A 20,198-nucleotide genomic window follows, 5' to 3' on the forward strand; every position below is an offset into this window, starting at 1 on the left:
TTATAATTATACTATTAGCTTTAGTCCATAGTTTACAGTAACCACATTCAGATATATAATTCGGTGGTGTTAATTAGATTCACAATGGCGGGCTTCCACGACCACCATCCATTGCTGAAATCCTTCCATCGCCCCAAACAGAAAGTCTGTACCAATTAAGCATTACCTCCTCATTCCTTACTCCCACTCTGGCCCTTGGTAACCTGTATTCTACTTGCTGATTTTCTATGAGTTGGCTTATTCTAATTAGTTAGTAGCAGTGAGATCATAGAGCATTTGTCCTTTTGTGTCCAGCTTCTTTTAGTCAACATGATGTCATCCATGCTGTTGCGTGGATCAGAACTTGGTTCATTTTTAAGGCTGATTCATGTTCCATTGTATGTTTATTGCATATTTTGTTGACCCATTCATCAGTTGGTAGACACTTGGGTGGCTTCCATCCTTTGACCGTTGTGAATGACGGTGCTATGAACGTCTGGGTTGTCTCTTGGTTTTTTAATGCATGAATTTTCTGTCCGAGGCTGTTGTCATTTTTCTTTCCTTTACATATACTTTTCTTTTAACACAAAGATGTAGTCATTGTTTACTTTATCCTAATGTCATTAAATAAATACAAAAGAATAAATGTAACATATGCATTTATAACATTGCTTTAAATGTTATAAAGCACACTAATAAAATGATTATAGTATTTAAGAATTAGAACTTTACCGCATCTGACATAGCCACCGTTGGGCTTCTTCCTTATTCCATCTGCTTGCCTACACCACTGCACCTCCAAGATGGATCTATTACCTTATATTTGATGTTTATTGTTCTTTTGATTTTTAAAGACAATTTTATTTCCAGTACGTATTTTTGTAAACAACACCTCTTTTAGGTTTATAGAAATGTGATTCTCATAATAATAGTGTGGAAGTTTTAAAGACTTTGCATTTTTACTCAACATATATCTATCATCCCTCCACGCTGTTGTCTGTGACTTCATTTTCACTGATATATAATATCCAGGTAGTGAACATGCCGGTCTCTATTCTTGCATTTGCTTGCTCTTAGATATCTGCATTGTATCTAATTTTTTTTTACATTTGTAAAAAAGTTGTATGGTGCTACTATGAACATTCTTAAATATGAGTCCTGGTATTCATAATAAAGAATTTGTCCACAGTAATATATAGAAGTCAAATTACTTGATCATACGGGATCTGAATATTCAGTTTTATAGTACAAAGTCAAGCCATTTTAAAAATATTTCTACCAATTTTTTAATTTATTTTTTAAAGATTTATTTTTATTTATTTCTTTCCTCTCCCCTGCCCCAGTTGTCTGTTCTCTGTGTCCATTTGCTGCATGTTCTTCTTTTTGTCCACTCCTGTTGTTGTCAGCGGCACAAGAATCTGTGTCTCTTTTTGTTGCATCATCTTGTTGTGTCAGCTCTCCGTACGTGCGGCGCCATTCCTGGGCAGGCTGTACTTTCTTTTGCGCTGGGTGGCTCTCCTTATGGGGCGCACTCCTTGTGCATGGGGCACCCCTGTGTGGCAGGGCACTCCTTGCACAGATCAGCACTGTGTGTGGGCCAGCTCCAAACGGGTCAAGGAGGCCCGGGGTTTGAACTGCAGACCTCCCATGTGGTAGGCGGACACCCTATCCACTGGGCCAAGTCTGCTTCCCTATTTCTACCAATTTAGATTCTCGCCAGTAATATATCTCAGAGTACCTTTTGATCCATATTCATTCTGACACTTGGTTTTGTGACCACATTTCTGAATTTTTGCTACTTTAATGGTATAAAATGGCATTGTATAGTATTGGTTTTCATTTTCTTAACTATCGAAATGAGGTTAATATGGGTCATTAAATTCCTTTTTGATGAAATGAAGTCTTTTGTCTATTTTTGGCTTCAGTTACCTTTTTCTGACTGATTCGTACAAGTCTTTTAGATTCTGGATATGGTCTTTCATAGTTGTTTATGTTACAAATATCTGCTTTCAGCTATTTTCACTCTTTAGTATCTTTTCAACGACTGCAAATTCTTTTTAGTTGAATGTCAAATTTATCAAGTTTTCCTTTATGATTAGTGATTTTTGAGTCTTAAATTTTCATACTTCATAAAGATAGCTTCTATTTTTTTATTTTTTTCCCATTAACATTTGAATCCTTAAGACAGGGATTAAAGGAATGAGTTTTATGTATGGCATGAGACAGTCTTATTTCATTTTTTCCCCAAAGGTGGATTGTTTTCCTAATATTTGATGAATAATCCTTGCTTTCTCTAGAAAGGACTTCTCTGCAATGTCATCTCTGTCATTTATTGAGTGTCCATATATGCATGTGACATTTGGGGTTTCCTATAATGTACCATTTTCCTATTTGTCTATCTCTATAGCACTACAACTGCTTTATTTATTACTGGTGTTTTATTTATTACAGCAAGCACCCCTGCTCCAATTTTACCTTCATTCTTCTTGTTTTAGAATGCCTTGACTCTTCTTTGCTCTTTGTTCTTCCAAATAAATTTTAGAATCAGCTTGTCAAACTCCATTTAAAAGTGTTTGACTTCTATTAAAATTCCATTGAATTTCTAGATTAGAGAGAAATGACTCTTAATGAAATGAGGTAAAATCTTCCCATCTTTTGTGTTTTTAAAGAAAGTGTTTTATATTTTTTCCTAAATAGCTCTGAAATCTCTTTTGTTAGTTTTATTCCTAGGTATCTAAGAACAGTTTTTACAAATAGTAAAACAAATAATATCAGCTAAAACATTACATTTTAAATATTTTTCTGGATAATATAAAAGCAAATGAAAATTGTATATTAGTCTTACATCCAGTGTGAAATTTTTTTCCTAATTATTTACAGATTATTCCAAATTTTCTACATAGACAATCCTATCATCTCTAAAGAGCAGTTTCTTTATTTGTTGCGAGTTCTTTTGCAATTCCTTGTTGTATTCCACTGATGGGGATTCTAGTATAACATTGAATGGAAGTAATAATAGAGGGCATCCATTTTGTGTGCTTGATTTTAAAGGCAACACACCTAAGATTTCACCAAAAATTAAATTGACTATAGGTTTTTAGCAGACACACTTTATTAAGATTGAGAAGTTTCTATTTCTAGTTTGATAAAAGTGTGTTTTTTGGTTGTAATTTTAAATATTTCATCACCAATGGGTACTGACATAAATCACATGCATTTTCTCAGTCTCCATTTTTTTCTCCTTTAATCAGATGATATGGTGAATTACATCTGTAGATTTCTTAGTACTATACCTTCTTTGCATTCCTAGGACAAACTCAAAAAGATTAGAATGGACTACCTTTTTATATATTGTTAGATTTGGGTTTCCTAATAATTGTTTAGGATTTTGACTTCTATGTTTGAGTAAAATTCATCTTTACTTTTCCTTTCTTATATGTCCTTGTCCAGTTTTAGAAATGTTTTTAGTGGTCTAACAGAATGAGTTAGAGAGAATATCCTTTTTTTCTGAAATATTCTGCATAAGAGCAGAATAATCCATTCTTTGAAAGTTTAGAAGAATTCATCCACAAAAACATGTAGATCAGGTGTTTACTTCATGGGAAAGTTTTAAAAAATTTATTAAATTTCTTAAGTAGTTCAGGACAATTCAAGCCTTGTATTTTTTTCTTTTCTTTTTTTTTTTTTAAAGATTTATTTATTTATTTAATTCCTCCCCTCCCCCGGTTGTCTGTTCTCTGTGTCTATTTGCTGCGTCTTGTTTCTCTGTCCGCTTCTGTTGTCGTCAGCGGCACAGGAAGCTGGGTGGCGCCATTCCTGGGCAGGCTGCACTTTCATTCGCGCTGGGCGGCTCTCCTTGCGGGGCGCACTCTTTGCACGTGGGGCACATGGCAGGGCACTCCTTGCGCGCATCAGGACTGCGCATGGGCCAGCTCCACACGGGTCAAGGAGGCCCGGGGTTTGAACCGCGGACCTCCCATGTGGTAGACGGACGCCCTAACCACTGGGCCAAGTCCGTTTCCCTGTATTTTTTTCTTGAAATCAGTTTTGGTAAGTTAAATGTTAATGAAAAAAGAAGAAAAAATTTTAATGAAAATACATTCTGTTTTTTAACTAATTGACAAAGTTGTTAACGTGCAACAGTCACATCAACATAGAGTTGTTTTCCATATTTGTAATTTCCTTAGTATATTCTCTTTTATTTCTGAATAGGGTTTATGTGGCTCTCTCTCTGCCTTGTAATCAATCATTTACTTCAGCAAAGCATTAAAAAATATGTATTTGGTCTTTCCAATAAATGGATTTTTGTTTATTAATCTCTATTTTTATGTTTTTTCCCCCCAATATTTCTGCTTCCTTGTTTTTGGGGGATTTTTGTTTAAAGTCTATTTTGTCTAATATTAATAGAACTATCCACATTCATTTTGTTGGCAATTTGCTCAGTATATAATTTTCCATCATTTTTTTTTTAATTTTTTTATTTTTTATTGACTTTGTAATAATATTACATTAAAAATATATATGTGAGGTCCCATTCAACCCCACCCCCCCACCCCCCCCTCCCCCCCCCCCAACAACACTCGTTCCCATCATCATGACACATCCATTGGATTTGGTAAGTACATCTTTGGGCACCTCTGCACCTCATATACATTGGTTCACATCATGGCCCATACTCTCCTCTATTCCATCAAGTGGGCCCTGTGAGGATTTACAATGTCCGGTGATTACCTCTGAAGCACCATCCAGGGCAGCTCCATGTCCCGAAGACGCCTCCACCTCTCATCTCTTCCTGCCTTTCCCCATACCCTTTGTCCATTATGTCCACTTTTCCCAATCCAATGCCACCTCTTCTATGTGGACATTGGATTGGTTGTGTCCATTGCACCTCTATGTCAAGAGGAGGCTCAGATTCCACCTGGATGCTGGATGCAATCCTCCCATTTTCAGTTGTAATCACTCTAGGCTCCATGGTGTGGTGGTTGTCCTTCTTCAACTCCATCTTAGCTGAGTGTGGTAAGTCCAATAAATCAAATTGTAGGTGCTGGAGTCTGTTGAGGCTCAGGATCTGGCTATCACATTGTCAGTCCAGAGATTCAAATCCCCTAAATATATCTTAAACCCCAACATTAACTGCACCTCCAGCACATTAGCATGAAAGTCTTATGAAGGGAGATCCCATCTGAGTCCAGATTCATCACACATAAACACCATTTCCAAAGAGGGGCCATCTGCCCTAATTTTCCATCATTTTACTTTTGACATTTCCCTTTATTTATTTATTTATTTAATTTATTTATTTATTTATTTATTTCTCTCTCTCTCCACTTCCCCCCCACGCCCCCACCCCGGTTGTCTGTTCTCTGTGTTTATTCGCTGTGTTTTCTTTGTCTGCTTTTGTTGTTAGCGGCACGGGGATCTGTGTTTCTTTTTGTTGCGTCATCTTGCTGTGTCAGCTCTCCGTGTGGGCGGTGCCATTCCTGGGCAGGCTGCACTTTCTTTCATGCTGGGTGGCTCTCCTTATGGGGTGCACTCCCTGTGCGTGGAGACCCCCTACGCGGGGACACCCCTGCGTGGCAGGGCACTCCTTGCGCGCATCAGCACTGCACATGGGCCAGCTCCACACGGGTCAAGGAGGCCCGGGGTTTGAACAGCGGATCCCCCATGTGGTAGACGGACGCCCTAACCACTGGGCCAAGTCCACTTCCCTCTTTATATTTTAATGTACCCTGCATAAACAGCATGTTTATCAATTTATTTGGGTATCATTCCGCTTGCTGATTTCTACTTTTCTCACTACTTCTGGGTTTCCCCTCCACTCCTCTAACCTACCTTGGGATTGAGAGCTTTATTTTTGAGGGTGGTGAGGTTAATATTTCTTATTCTGTGTTTCCCTCATTTTATATGATTGTCTCTTGCTCATCTTTATTGTTTTTAAAATTCTTCTTCATTAAAGAAGTTGTGGGTTCACAGAAGAGCCTCATTTTACTTCTTGATGCAGTTAAGAAACATATTTTCTATACTCTGCATCCTATGCTACCAGATTCTGCAGTCCTTGGTTGCCTAAATTAAGTGTCTGTTGTTTCTGATGTCTCTCCTAGAGTGCATTTCCTCTCATGCTTGGACATGTCCCCTTGGATTGTGAGAGCCTATTGGCATCCTCTCAAAATGTAGGGATGTCATGTACCTACATGGGGATGCTTTCTTCCAGAGAACATTGTCATTTACTTCTGGTGGAAGCCAGGAGTTACCATCAACCAGGATAGTTCAGCCTTCTTCACTGGTCTGTGCTCAATCAGAATATCCACGTTGAGCTCTCCATCCCTACCACTCACCCAAGGGGCATCAATTCAGTCAAGGTCTTCCTTCTGACAGTTGCCCTCAGGCTTCCCATGAAAGTTTAGTTTCTGTAGTTATTATAGCTTTTTTCAGATCATGGCTCCTTTTCGTTTCATTTAGGTGTAGTTCCTTCTCTATCACCAGCCAAGCAGTAAGAGTATGTTTTACCCGTAGCCTTGAAGGGTCCAAGTTTTCCACGGTTATCATAAGACAAAAATCGGACATTGCCATTCTTTGCCAAAGGAGCTATATTTATTTTCCAGTTTGTAATTTTAATTAAAAAAAAAAAGACTGGTATTTTGGGTATTGCTTCCAATGTTCCAATTCCACCCTTTGGTAGGATTATGTATCTACAAGCTTTACCATGTAACTTTGCAGTACATCCCAGTAAAAGAGGTGGCGTATATAACCTTGTTGCCCATAGACCTTGTTTTTATCAATGGAATATGAATAGGGGATTTAAATGCACCTGTGCAATTTATATTGTATAAATGTACACAAGAGTGTACATTTCTCAGTTTCCAGAAGATAAGCACTTTCCTGAGTCGCTCCTAGAATGTGCCACACTAATGAAAGAAGTTGTTAATGTGCGGAAAGTGGGAGGTGTGGGGAGTGGGACATATGGTAGTCCTTTATATTTTTTTATGTAACATTTTATGTAATCTAAGTATCTTTTAGAAATAAATAAAAAATACATTAAAAAAAATACATGGAGGAGACCTAAAGCTGACCCACAGCCTAAGGCATATTTATCCTGGTCAACATATAGCATCAAATCTTTATCGACCACTAAGCATCAGCAATTGTGTTAGGAAATTGAGAAATCAGAATACTGCAGTGAATGGGGCACTGTTTTTTCACTCAAGGATACCACACCACAGGGTGATTATTCTGTCATAAGCGAAGATTCAAATTCCTAATATGTTTCTACCAATGGATTTGAAACTTAGAACTTTCATACCCTAAAAGTTAATTCTTGGCTAAAAACTATATACTTCTCATAGAGTACTCAGCTTAAATCTCCTGACAAGAGAGTGTTTATTATTTCCCACATTCTGCATGTGAAATAAACTAGGCTAAGGGAGAGGAAGATGTTCCTAATGATGTGCTGGGATTACAGGCATCAAGCCTTGGCCTTTTTCCATTACTTCACAACACTTTTCTGTTTGCCCAATATCAGACATACGTCTCCATTTCCTTTTCTAAAAGTAGGAAATCAAATAATCTTGGAAAGTACTAAAGAAATTTTACATTTGCAGCTTAACTCATATATATAGTCATATATATATATATATATATATATATATTTTGCTTCTCCTACTCTACTCTTCTGCACTAAAATATAGATTTAAGCCTATTTGGGGATTCGGAAGTAGACAAGATAATACTATAACACTGGTCCATGCGTCCTTTGATTTATTTGGCTTGCGTTCTGGAACAGGAGTCCTTGTGCAAGAAGAAATAGAAGACAAAGAGTGAAGTTGCCTGCAGGAGGCCAGGGTAGGGGTCCATAGTCCTGGGTGGTCAATCCATGTGAGATTTTCATCAGGACTCACAGAAATCTCAGTTTTTTTCCTATATTGTATCAGGCTATTTTGGGAAAAGATTTATTAAATATTCTTAAGGGTAGCTTTACTTTTAACCATGGGGTCATCATGAAAAAGACTGAATTGTGTAAAATGTCAGCATTTGTTTTTGTCTTTAGGTATCTTTTTTTTTTTTTTTTTTGGGTTGGCCAACTTCATAACCAACCAGCAATTAACATTACAGTAGTTTGGTATTCGTGAAAGAAAACCATCATATTTGAGAAATGTACATTATTATACCAACATTACTGAAATTAATTGGAGCATGATTAGGGGCTGTTGTAAAGACAAAGTGGCCTGCACATGCCACAGGCCCTGGGAAAAGAGGGAGGTTCAGCCTCTGGCTAGGTTCTCTGACTCTGTTAGGAAGCTTAGCTGTGAAAGATACACTTACATATTTGGTGAATGTGAACATTATGCCATAAATATGTTAGTATCCAGCAGACTACAGTTATTTATGCAAAAGCATCCTTTCCAATACCCAAATTCAAGATCACCCCCTACAGAATTTAGAAATTGAAAGCAAAATCTTGGCAGGGCACAAACTCTGTGACGTACAAACTTCCCTATGTCTTAGACTTTTTTAAAAAATGGAAAAGTACTTGTGCATGTAGAAAGACCTGTGAATTTTGGAATCTACTGCTAGAATGAACAATTGATGGTGTGACAGTTCTGCACTGTTGTAAGTACTTCACAAGATCAATTAATGAAAATCTTGCAATAACACTTCGAGGGTATATTAGGTAGGGCTCTCTAGGGAAACAGAATTAATAGGAGATATCTGTCAATAGTATGTGATTTTATAAGACTCTCTCCCATGACCATGGGATGCACAAATTCAGGTTCCTAGCTCCAATGAAAGTCCAGTGAAGTTCCTTGATGAATTTTTGGGAGATGTTGGCTGTCCAAAGATGAGCTGGGAAATTCTCCCTGAATGCTGAAATCACTTCCCCTTTTAAGGCATTCAACTGATTGGATAAAGCATCACTCATTACTGGTGGCAAACTCCCTGATTGACCTAGATGTAACCAGCTCTCTATGCAGTAAACTCACAGGTGACTAAAGTCCATAAATGCCCTTGTATTACAGTTAGCCCATTGCTTGCTTGACCAAACACCTGGGCACAATTATCTGGCAGAGTTGACACATTAGCCTAACCATCCCAGAGGGTAACATTCTTTTCCTTCCTTCACAGGTGAGGAAGTTGAGGTACAAAGAGATTAAAAGAAAAAAAGACTTGCTCAAGGACCCAGAGAGACACAGGTTTGGTTTGGAAATAGCAACCTCTCTTGGCCTATTTCCAACCACCTGGCCCCTGTGCCCCACCCCGCCCTCCTTCCCCCTCCCAATTATCTGGGTTAAACCATTTTTGGTTCAACTAGGTGAACATTTCCCAGTTAGTACTTTTGTGTGAGACTATAAGCTCCTAGAGATGAGAGAGAAAACTTGGGACAGCACCTGTCACAGCAGCACATGTATAGGAAATAAGTGCTAAATAAGCTTTTGCTGTCATCAGGTCCACGGTGCCATAGATGACCCCTCTACTTGCTCCCCAAATTCCCTAAGGCTTTTATTGGTCTAAACACTTGCAAAGCTTGTGGGCATTTGGTAAGGTATCTCAACACTAAATTAGCAATATATACTCCCATTGAAAAGGGGTCAAACAGTCGCCTTTTTGAGATTTTGCCAATTGAAAACAAAAAAGTAATTGTACATGTGCGTTTGCATTTTTATTAAGACTTCACTAATATTCTCACATAAAAGACAGTGGCCCCAGGTACCACTTCAGGAGGGGCAAAAGTTAACCAGGGAAGGGATTAGTTTGGTCCAGAATCCTTAAGTAAATTTCAAATGTGGTATAATTCTAGGTGGGACTCAAAAAACCTAACGAGGTTTTGGTCATAAGGAACTAAAAATCCTAGATGTGGAAACTCAGGGGGCAGATGTAAATCCCAGGACATCAAGAAGGTATAGTTACATAACAAAATCAGCTATACACATAAAGGAGAAAGAGCCAATTTATTGAAGGAGGGGCACTTGGGGAGGAGGTAGGATGCTATTCAAATTCGCCTTTTCAAAGAGGTAGAAGCCACCAAGAATCATGGATTAGAAGGTAAGACAAAGTCATCGAAATTTATAGCTCACATGTCCTGAAAGGAGACTGCCGGAGGGGTCAAGAAAGTGGTGTTCAAGATAATAAAAAACTGAAGATTTTAATGAGAAGATCATGGCATGCAATAATCTCTCCGTGTCCACAACTTGACATATGAATTTGAATTATGAATGATTCTTCTGGAGACTCTCACATATCTCCGACGTGACAGTGATGGGTAACCCTGCGGAGTTTTGACGCAGAGACTTTGAACTGAAGAGTAAAATGGATTTTAAAGAGGACAGGTGGGGGGTCAGGAAAGGAGGTGGGTTTACTGTCCAAGGATAAGGCCAAAAAAAAAAAAAAAAAAGCTGGAGGGATGGAAAGAAATTCTTTCTTCTTCTTTTAAAAAACTTTGTGAACCCTGTGAATCATGACCATGAGCTTTCCAAAATCAAGAGATATTTACTATGAAGGAAAACACAAGTTGCCTCAACGCAGTTCCTTAATCCAAGCCAAAAGAGTCCCATAAAGTAGGGAAAAAAAAAAAAAGTCATTGTGAGGATACGTTTATAAGAAACCAGACTAATCACTAGATATTTCCACAGGGGGATAAAGATTCCTATGTTTTTGCATAAGTTTTCCTTCCTCGGTGGCAGTAAGTTATAGTTCCTTATTTTTTTTCTGAAAAAGTCTGATGTTACATCTCATTGGAGGCAGAATCTGACACAAAACACAAGTGAGAACCAGTCTCAATTTGGTGGGAAACCCTCAAGGAGACTGGGAGGTACCCAATGTAATACCCACCACCCAGGCATTAAATCAATGTTGGCCAAGTGAACTGATGAGTGACAATAACTTTGGTCTCCTCCTGTACACTTTAGGGACACTGGTGACACATCAAGAAATGGCTGGTGGCTTCCTGGCTCCACAGGCCATCCTAGAGAACTTTCTTACGTTCCGTTGGTCTTCTGCCTGGCTTTTTCTAGCCCTATGTCCGGCATAAATTGTGGATTTGGTTTTGTAAACCTTTTCCTGTCCACTCTACCTGCAAACTCTCTTTGTCTCATAAACAGAGTATTCTTCTAGACAACTTATTTGGCACTGTAATCTTTCACTCCTTCATTCATATAGTCACACATTCCTATGATTCTCAACGTTTTCACCTGACATTTCTTTTAATAACATATTTTGTAACACCTGCCTGACTATCCCAAAATGACAGTCATAGATAAGATAGTTCACTTAACCAAATTTCAAAGAAGCTAACATAATGCCCTGACAGCAAAATCAAGAATGAATGAAAGGCAAGCAACTAGTAATAAGATAATAGTTATTTCAATGTATAAATGCTCAGGCATAAAGAAGTGGCAAAATTCTTGTCCATACATGCAGAATGACAGTGAATGCTATAAATTCAAATTGATTAAAGTGCATGGTACTGGTGACTCAAATATCAAGAACAGCACTGCCACCGGTGATGTGAATTTTGGAAATGGTGAACAACTCTTAGAAACGTTCCAAACAAAACACAAATCAGCCTACTCTTGATTTACACAGTAATTGCAGTACCAAATAATTCAGGGTATATAAAAAGCACATAACACTATTTCACATTTGTAAGTAAAATGGAGTTAAGTTTTTTTTTTTTTTAAGATTTATTTATTTATTTAATTCCCCCCCTCCCCTGGTTGTCTGTTCTCTGTGTCTGTTTGCTGCGTCTTGTTTCTTTGTCCGCTTCTGTTGTCGTCAGTGGCACGGGAAGTGTGGGTGGCGCCATTCCTGGGCAGGCTGCTCTTTCTTTTCACGCTGGGCGGCTCTCCTCATGGGTGCACTCCTTGCGCGTGGGGCTTCCCCACACAGGGGACACCCTTGCGTGGCACGGCACTCCTTGCGCGCATCAGCACTGTGCATGGGCCAGCTCCACATGGGTCAAGGAGGCCCGGGGTTTGAACCGCGGACCTCCCATGTGGTAGACGGACGCCCTAACCACTGGGCCAAAGTCTGTTTCCCTGGAGTTACGTTTTAGGGCTCAGTTCATTACAATTTTCTTTTGGCCATCTACACACGTCAGGTGGGACACTGGAAACTCATGAGGGACATGAAGCAATTCTAGGTTATTTGTAACTCTCGGACATGTATGCTATCCAGCCTCCCTGGTCCCTGCCCCCTCAGTGTGTATATAATGTGGCTAACCATTGTGACATCCCAAAGTACACCCATAAATGTCCCAAATCCTCCCACCATTGAGAGCCACTGATTCAGTAACTGCACAAACATTGAATGTGTTTCCACTATGTGCCAGGCATCATGCTAACTCACAAGCAGAGGAAGAAAAGCTAGGGAACCTAGAGATGGGAGAATAGCTATGCATCGTAAGTCCAAGGATATTACGTGCACGGACAGGGCACCCTGGGTGCCCAGGGAAGGACATTCTTATTCTGCCAGGATGAGAGAAGGCGTCACAAACTTTACAAAATCTAGAACTTCGAGGGCAAAGACCAAGCAGGGTTTTAGACATCAACCATTTTAGGGGTCTATGACTTCCCAACAGGAGCACAAGATCTTTGAAGACAGATGGAGGGTTTAAAAATCCTTGCATCTCCTCAATGCCCACACAGCAAACAAGGAGCTGTGGAAAGAAGACTGGTTTTGGAGCCAGAGCAAGAGAAGTTCAAACCCTGTCCCACTCTTTCTGTCTGAATGACCTCAGGGAAGTTGTTTATCTGGGTCTTAGTTTTCTTATTTCCTTTTTCCAGTCACAGACGGTGGAGATAGTAAAACAAGCTCAGTAAATGTAACTATTTTCAATACTTACTCTCATAGCAAAGTGAAAACTACAAGCGAGCCACCTGACAATTGGGTGGCCAGTGGCCTCCAAGGTCTTGGAGGTGGCCTGGAGCTCAAATAACAGGGTCACTTAGATATTATTAATCTCTTTCTCTCCAGTCCAAATGAACAAGAATTACTCCAGTTGCTAGCAGGAGCAGAAGTACAAAAAAGGAGCTAGGACACAAAAGGGAGTTGTAGCACTATAACGACAGGGCATGTATCACGAGAGTTTCTGTGATAACATCGAGCTACATCCTGAAGATGACTCCGAGAGAAGCCATCTGGCGACAATCCCACTTGCCCTCAAGTCCTCCTGTATGGATGCTAACCTCCAGTCACTCAAGGTCATTTGAATGGCTCTTTCATCCTGAGGACCAAAATAACCTATATGAAATGTAGAGGCACTACAAATAGAATGATGCATCCAGTAAGACAAGAATTTGGAAAGCATAAGAGGGCTCGTCTCTCTTATCACCACAGATAACCCAGAGCTTTTACGGTAATTCTAATTTTTCCAAGGTTCAATTTTCACATGGTCAAAAGTGATCTTTTTTAAATGTCTTTGTTTAATTTATCTAAAAAAACAGAATACCTTAATCTAAAGGAATTCTAATATGAGCTCTAAATAACCACTCTCTATTTCTCTTTTACCCATTCTTGGTCTTACTTTGTGTATATTCTTCCAAACACACTCTCCCGAGGAAAAATCTTTGGCAAGAGTAGCGTGGAGGCAAATCCACTGCTGTTTTTATGATGGTCTCTGTGGACTGAAAGCTTATTTCCATTCAGGAACACACTTCCAGAGTTCAGATTCTCCTTTGGGCATTATAGTTAATTTGATGAAATTGTACAATAATCTTTTTGTTTCTAATTCATGTTCACATATTCTTGATCCCTTTGGGAGTCAAGTTCAATGAGCAGAATGAGCCCAGCTCCTCATTAAACGATCCTAAAGATGACATGTTATACTCAGCTAGAATCTGGGGAAATTGTAGAGAGAGTCAAGAGGACAGGAAAGTCCCTCTCCCTTTGGGGAAGTAAGAAACTGAAGTAATCAATACCTGCCCATCTTTAAGGAATGGACTATTACCTAATACACATGTGGCTCTCGGTCTTAGCCAGATCACTAAAATAGCTCCATCGTGACAAAAATGTAAGCTCTGTTTTATTTTTTCAAACATTCAGGTAAAGCCTTTAACACCCCCTCCCTCCCCGCAAGCCTTAGAAATACCCAATAACCAAAGCGAGATGAAAGGCATAACCAGCTCTAAAAGTCTAATTCCCAAGAAGCTTCTTTAACTTTCTTTTCCCTCTTCACTTGGCTTAAAAATGTTAAGATACATGGATAGGGATTCTACTCTCATGTCTGACATTCACTAAATACCAGCAATACCTACTAGACCCCAGACATTTTAATATTAGATTGGCTCCCTGTCCAGTGAGGCCCCTGGGTAAGTTGAAGGACAAATAAAACTCACAGTAGAAAGAAGACAAGAATGCAGAACAAAAAAAGTGATGGATAAAAGGCGCTAATGAGTTCGCTTTAGTTGTGATCAATCTGTGTGTTTTTAAAACAGAATCCACACCTCAAGGACAACTGTCCTTAACAAACAGTAAAGCATCCCAGTCTGGCCACACACCCTGCTTCGACTTTCTGGCTAACAAGATTCCTCTTAGTTTAAGACAAGAAATAGAAGGAAGAGTCATTTTATGTCCTGCCATTGGTAATTCTGAGGCTCCACAGTCTGTCTATCCAGACGGTTGGGATTTTTAAAGCAAATACCTTATTTTGTGATTTTGATGTTAGAATACTTTCTGATCATTAAAGTAGCAGGAGAAAAGAGCTCTCATTTTAAGATGTTAAACTGGAATCATTTAGAAAGAGGCTCTGAAGCCAAAATGCTTAACAATATTTTCCAGCTTACAACAACCTATAAAAAAAGCACATGTGCAGCAATAAAATGGAACAAGCAGCCATGAATGGAACATAAAGAGAGATAGACGGACAGTTGTCCAACTTTCGCAAAGAGCCCTGGAACATAAAATGTTGAGTGTTCACTGGCATGGAGTACTGGGCTCTCCTCCCCTTGGAAGGTTAAGAGCTCTCTGCAGAGAGGCTAAAGCTGAGCAGAGGCACCTACAGATGCTTCCCCAGTTTGCTAAAAAGTTTTAGCTGATTCCACAGTATTTGGTAAAACTGAAGAGGGGGAGGTACTTTAAGTGGCCATCACTTCCGAGAACTCTTCGAAGCATCTTGGGAAAGAGATAACCATGGTAAAACTGTGGGATTGTCCGAGGAGTTAGACTGGCCTTGTCCAACACATAGGGAAAGACATGAGTTTCCATGATCTGGGTTTGGAATTTATCTTCAATACCAACTAGCTGTATAACCTTGTGTAAGCTCTTCTTCACCTTCTCTAAGCCTCGTGGTCTTCATCTGTAAAATGGGATCAGTGCTAATGGCCTGGCAGTGATGTCAGAAGAGTATTCAAGAGATTTTAAAAAAAATGACAACCCATTGGATTGTCTTACAGGTGCTCAATGTATGGTAGTTTTTCTTATTATTTAACTCCCATTTTTTTCCTCATATGTTTTCTGTCTTCTGAGCTTACAGAGACTCTGTGCTGCCAAAATTAAGTCAGAGTGCAAAGACAAGGGCATGCTCAGAGAGAAGATGTTTTCAAATTTACTTCCCTCCTGCAGATAAATATTTTTCTTTAGGGTAGAAGGTTCTAGAGAGCAGACTTCATTCACTCTGAATCATGAATGATCACAAAGGTCATACCCATAGCAAAGTTCCCATGCTAGAGAAGAGCAGGGTTCACCACTGGAACAGACCAAGGAAAGGAGAGCTGTCTCATTTCACTGATTGACTGCAGATGGTTTGGAGACCAGTTGGAAAAATCTGAGTTATACTCTACAGAATCATTCCTTGTTAGAGTTGAAAAGGCCTTGGAGATGATCCCAATACATGCCTTTATAGTATAAGTTTTATTTCTAATTCATATCTCACCTTCATCCATAAAAAGATTTGAAACTGAGATTCAGAAAGGTTAAGTGACTTTTGTAAGGTCCCCTGCAAGTGAGATACAGGGTCAAAGACATATTTGGAGGTGGGAATGGGGACATGTGTATGACAGGCATACCCCAGGGCAAATTTATACAGAGTTCAGGTTTTTATCGGGAAAGTAGAAGGACTAGAGATTCGGAAGTTAATGGAGGGAAGAGGTAGGAGTTGGGGTAACTTCAGTAGCTGCTCTGAAAGTTGCTCCATTAACTGATGAGGTAGGAGGGTCTTAAACCTTTACAATTACATAGTGCTGACAGAATCGGGTTTCAGAGGCAGGGGAATTTATCCTTTCTGGCTGAGCTGGAGAATCTAGATGTGCAGATTGTGAAAGAAACAGGAACAAATCCCATAGTTCAATTACATCAACCTTTTTATGGAGTCATTTCCCAATACATGGGTCCCGTTTTTACTCCAGCTTAGCAGGTTTTGCCAACCAAGCATATGCTCTGCAAGTTATTGGTGCTAAGCAGAATCCAAGCCCCTTCCTAGCTAATCTCAAAACATGAATAGAATTTTAAAGTTACTTTTAGCCAAGAGACAAACTGTGTGTAACTTTTAAGACCAGGTCTTTCCTTTAAGGTTTAACCACAGGCTCTACAAAGACAACTCCCTCTCCAAAGGCCAACTAAAGAGCATATATTAGCAGGGACTTCCTTTAATGATTTTCATCTGAGCAGTTTTCATATGCATCACAAGAAACAATAAAACACGTGATTAGTGAGAGTATGAATAAGCCATTTTTGACACTTCCAGCCTGAACTTTCTGTACCTAGCCCATTTCCTGCTTCTTTTCCAGCAAACTTTCAGTGTCCAACTACTCAGCATCCCTTCCCCCAAGACCCTCCAAAAAGAGCTGCAATCAGGTCTTTACTCCTCTTTTTGAAAAGTATATGAAATGGCCATTTGACCAATTTTTATACTGAAAAACAATTGCATATGGTTCAACCGAGCAGTGACTGCATCTTGTGCTTTATTAGTAACTGGGACATGAAAAGAGCAGCTTTGTATTTCAGAAGCAAAAGGACCCTTAGATGTGATGTAGTCCAGCTCATTGAGGGTACATGCTGAGCCACTGAGACTTGGATTGGGGGAAGGAATTAGAAGAGCTAATATAATAGGTTAGAGACAGAGCCTGGATTAGATTCAGGATGACTTGACTCTTATCCCGGTTCTCTTACTTCCATCATGGGGTTCAGCAACCTTTTCTCTGTAAAGGGCCAGATAGCAAATACTTTAGGATTTGTGGGCTCTCTATCACAACTACTCTACTCAATCATTGTAGCATGGAAGAAGTCATAAATATTATGCATGCAAATGCGTGCAGCTGTGTTCCAATAAAATTTTATTTACAAAAGAGGTGGTGGGCTAGATTTGGCCCATGGGTGATAGTTTGCCAGCACCTGCTCTATAGCATTCTTAGACCTAAAAATATCTGCAAGCAGCTAGGTGAAGGATTTGTATACTGAGAGCTTGTTCGAGGATGCTGATCTGGCATAAAGATTACACCCACTTCTCCATTTAATATATTCTGCATTTTTCTTAAAATCAATAGCCAAGGAATCCTTCAATTATTCTTTAAAGCACAAACATGATGGCACTTGCTTGTGGGCACCCACGGGATGCAGGTTTTCTAAGAGTTTGCAATCTACAAAATCACCCAGGATTGGAATCCTAGTCATGACTTGACTTGCTGGCTACATCTAAAAAGTATGCTGCAGATGATAGGAATGGAACCTGTTGGAATGTGCTTTCCACCAGGACATCTGAGCAATAGAACTTGGCACAGAGCCTCTCAGTATTGTAATGGCTTTAGCAATCATCTAACTAGACCCTCCGTATGAACTGGATGAAGGTAATTTCATTGTACCATTTGCACATCTGGGGGACCTGGTTTGAATCGGCAAGATAATTCAAGACACAGGCGCCCCTTCCTTTTCCTGATAAGCCAGAAACCATTCCTGCTGCATCTGCTTTCCACTTGAACTTCAGGAGCATGGGAGAATGTTACCAGCAATTCCAGAGTACTTCATTGGCTATATACTCTGGCCAGAAATCCAAAACACAAAGGGGGAAAAGTTATCATCAGGCCATTCCAAGAAGAAAAACAAGCCACTATTTGTCAGGTAACGATAATATTGTGATTGTAACCAGCATCCCTGCAGTGAAAGTCTGCCTGCCTGTCCCTCCCTCCCCATTCCTTCCCCAGCGAATTTTAAGGCCCTGGCCCAGGGACTGAGAGATTCTGGTTAGTTGGAGCAAATTCCCTGCTCCCAGTGAACTAAGGATATGGTAAGAGGGAGAAGTTACAGCACAAAGACTGCAATACAAAAAAATTAAGGTAGTACTTCAAAAGAAAAACTAAGCACCAAGCAAATATTTGGAGAACTCCTTAAAGAAGAGAATATGAAAGAATGACCAGGAAGAGCTCTAAAGAGCTTCTTTTGAGCCATGAGCCAGGCAGACCTTGGAGGAAACGCTGTGAAAGCCTGATGTGGCGCAGTTGAATCAATTTGCTTTTTTACCTCCAGATGCCAAATCAGGGAAACTGTTTCTAAAAGATGGAATTGCTCACTGGTTACCATAGGCTATCCTTAATCAAGAAGAACTTCTATCACATGATTTGGGTGCTTTCAATGAGCAAGTCATATCACTCTTGAAGGACTAGTAACACTGTCTTATTTTATTTTATAACATTTTAGAGATGCTCTGAGAAAGCAGCAGCTTAGCACAAAGTCAGAAGTGGTCAAAACCATTAAAAAAAAAGCACATATGTAACATGAATTGGTAGCAAAGAATTCTGGGAGGTTGATAACAATTACAGATAGCTTCTTTTCAGAGGAAATGAGTAAAACATCTAAAGAAGACCCCACAGGGAAAATGGATTTTAACTCCAGGATTATCATTAATGATTTTTATGGTGGTGTCTCCTAATCCATTATTCCTATTATTTTCCAAGTGGTTAATTCCTTGAGGCATGTTGGCCACATCTGCTGCTCTCCTTTTGTATTTGCATTTTATGAAACAAAGTGCCAGAGGGGCTTGGAATGGTCCACGTTCTAAAATTCACTATTTACCTGGTTTTGAACCGTACTTCTGCCCCCAGAGCTAAAGGTAAGTTTCTAGACCAAAAGAATCCAGTTGCCCAACCAATTGCGAACTCACCCTGGGCACCATCTTGTTTTCTCAGGTCCATCAAAGCCCATCAACCAAGAGAAAAAGAACCAATTCAGGGGCACTTACTTGCGGGCGATGGGGTGCTGCACCCGCTCGGCGGAGGGTGGCCGTGAAGGCCATGGAGGGGAGGCAGGGACAGTCCTCCGATGACGGGTGGGAAGAGTAAAGGGTAGGGCGCGGCTGGGTAATGAGTCATGTGTCCGCTCACTGCAGGCACGGGACACGCGTGGCCACTGCTGGTCATGCTTCAGGCGTCACAGAGGGAAAGGGTTCTGGGGCAGGTGCACATCACTCCAGGCTTTGCTTCCCAAGCAGGGGTGGGAAATGCAGGGTACTGGTTGAGGTGGAGCTGCCTTCTGGGCCAGAAGCAAGATTGTTCAACAGGCGGTCTGGCTCCTTCCCAGCCTGGTTTCTCCACCTCCCATTTTGCTCATCTGATTTGCTGATTCTAGGAAGGATGACCTTTTCATTTAGCTTCTCAGTTTAAGGCTGGGTAGATGCCATCACCATCAAAGTCCAGAGAGGCTAATCCTGTAAGGAAAAAAAAAAGGTATCTATAAATCTCACATGTCAAAAATATTTTCCATTTTATCAAGTTGTTATGTAAAAACTCTCTAATATTTAATCCAGGTCTACTAATTTCTAGTTTTTCCCTCTGTAGCTCCCGACCTCATGAAGAATCTCAGTTTTCTTAAATGCTCACAATTCTAATATCGAATAAAACTTCTACATCATTTCAAAATTGCCCTGACCATCCTATATTAAATAGCAAAACCCCCTATTCCCATGGCCATTCTCTTTGCTCCTCACTTGCTTAATTTTTGCTCCGTGGCACTTAAACCACTGGACACATTATTCATGGGAGTGTTTGTTTTTGTCTGTCTCTCCCATTAGAAGGTAATCACCACGGTGGCAGAATTTTTCCATTTTGTTAACAACTGTGTTTCGAATTCCTATTAAGAGTACCTGAAAGGGGACGGATGCTAAATAAATATTTGCTGAATGAATGAATGATAATGAAAAATTGCTTCTTGCTTTCCTTTGAGAAATCAGTTGTTAGATGCTTCCCTCATTGTTGTGCTTCCAAGATTTCACATGTTTTATATGAACAATTTTTTATTTTAAT

General features: G+C 39.8%; 1 protein-coding gene across 1 annotated transcript in view; it reads right to left on the bottom strand.

The window, feature by feature from the left end:
* Positions 1–19,428, bottom strand: part of RARB (retinoic acid receptor beta) — a 444,337-nt gene extending 424,909 nt beyond the window's left edge. The window contains exon 1 of the mRNA XM_058290877.2: positions 19,139–19,428. Coding sequence (XP_058146860.1) covers positions 19,139–19,316 — 178 coding nt within the window. The 5' untranslated portion in view covers positions 19,317–19,428. The remainder of the gene's footprint in view (positions 1–19,138) is intronic.
* Between the last annotated feature and the right edge of the window lie 770 nt (positions 19,429–20,198).

Source organism: Dasypus novemcinctus, chromosome 31 (genome assembly GCF_030445035.2).
Source record: "Dasypus novemcinctus isolate mDasNov1 chromosome 31, mDasNov1.1.hap2, whole genome shotgun sequence".
Classification (NCBI taxonomy): Eukaryota; Metazoa; Chordata; class Mammalia; order Cingulata; family Dasypodidae; genus Dasypus; species Dasypus novemcinctus.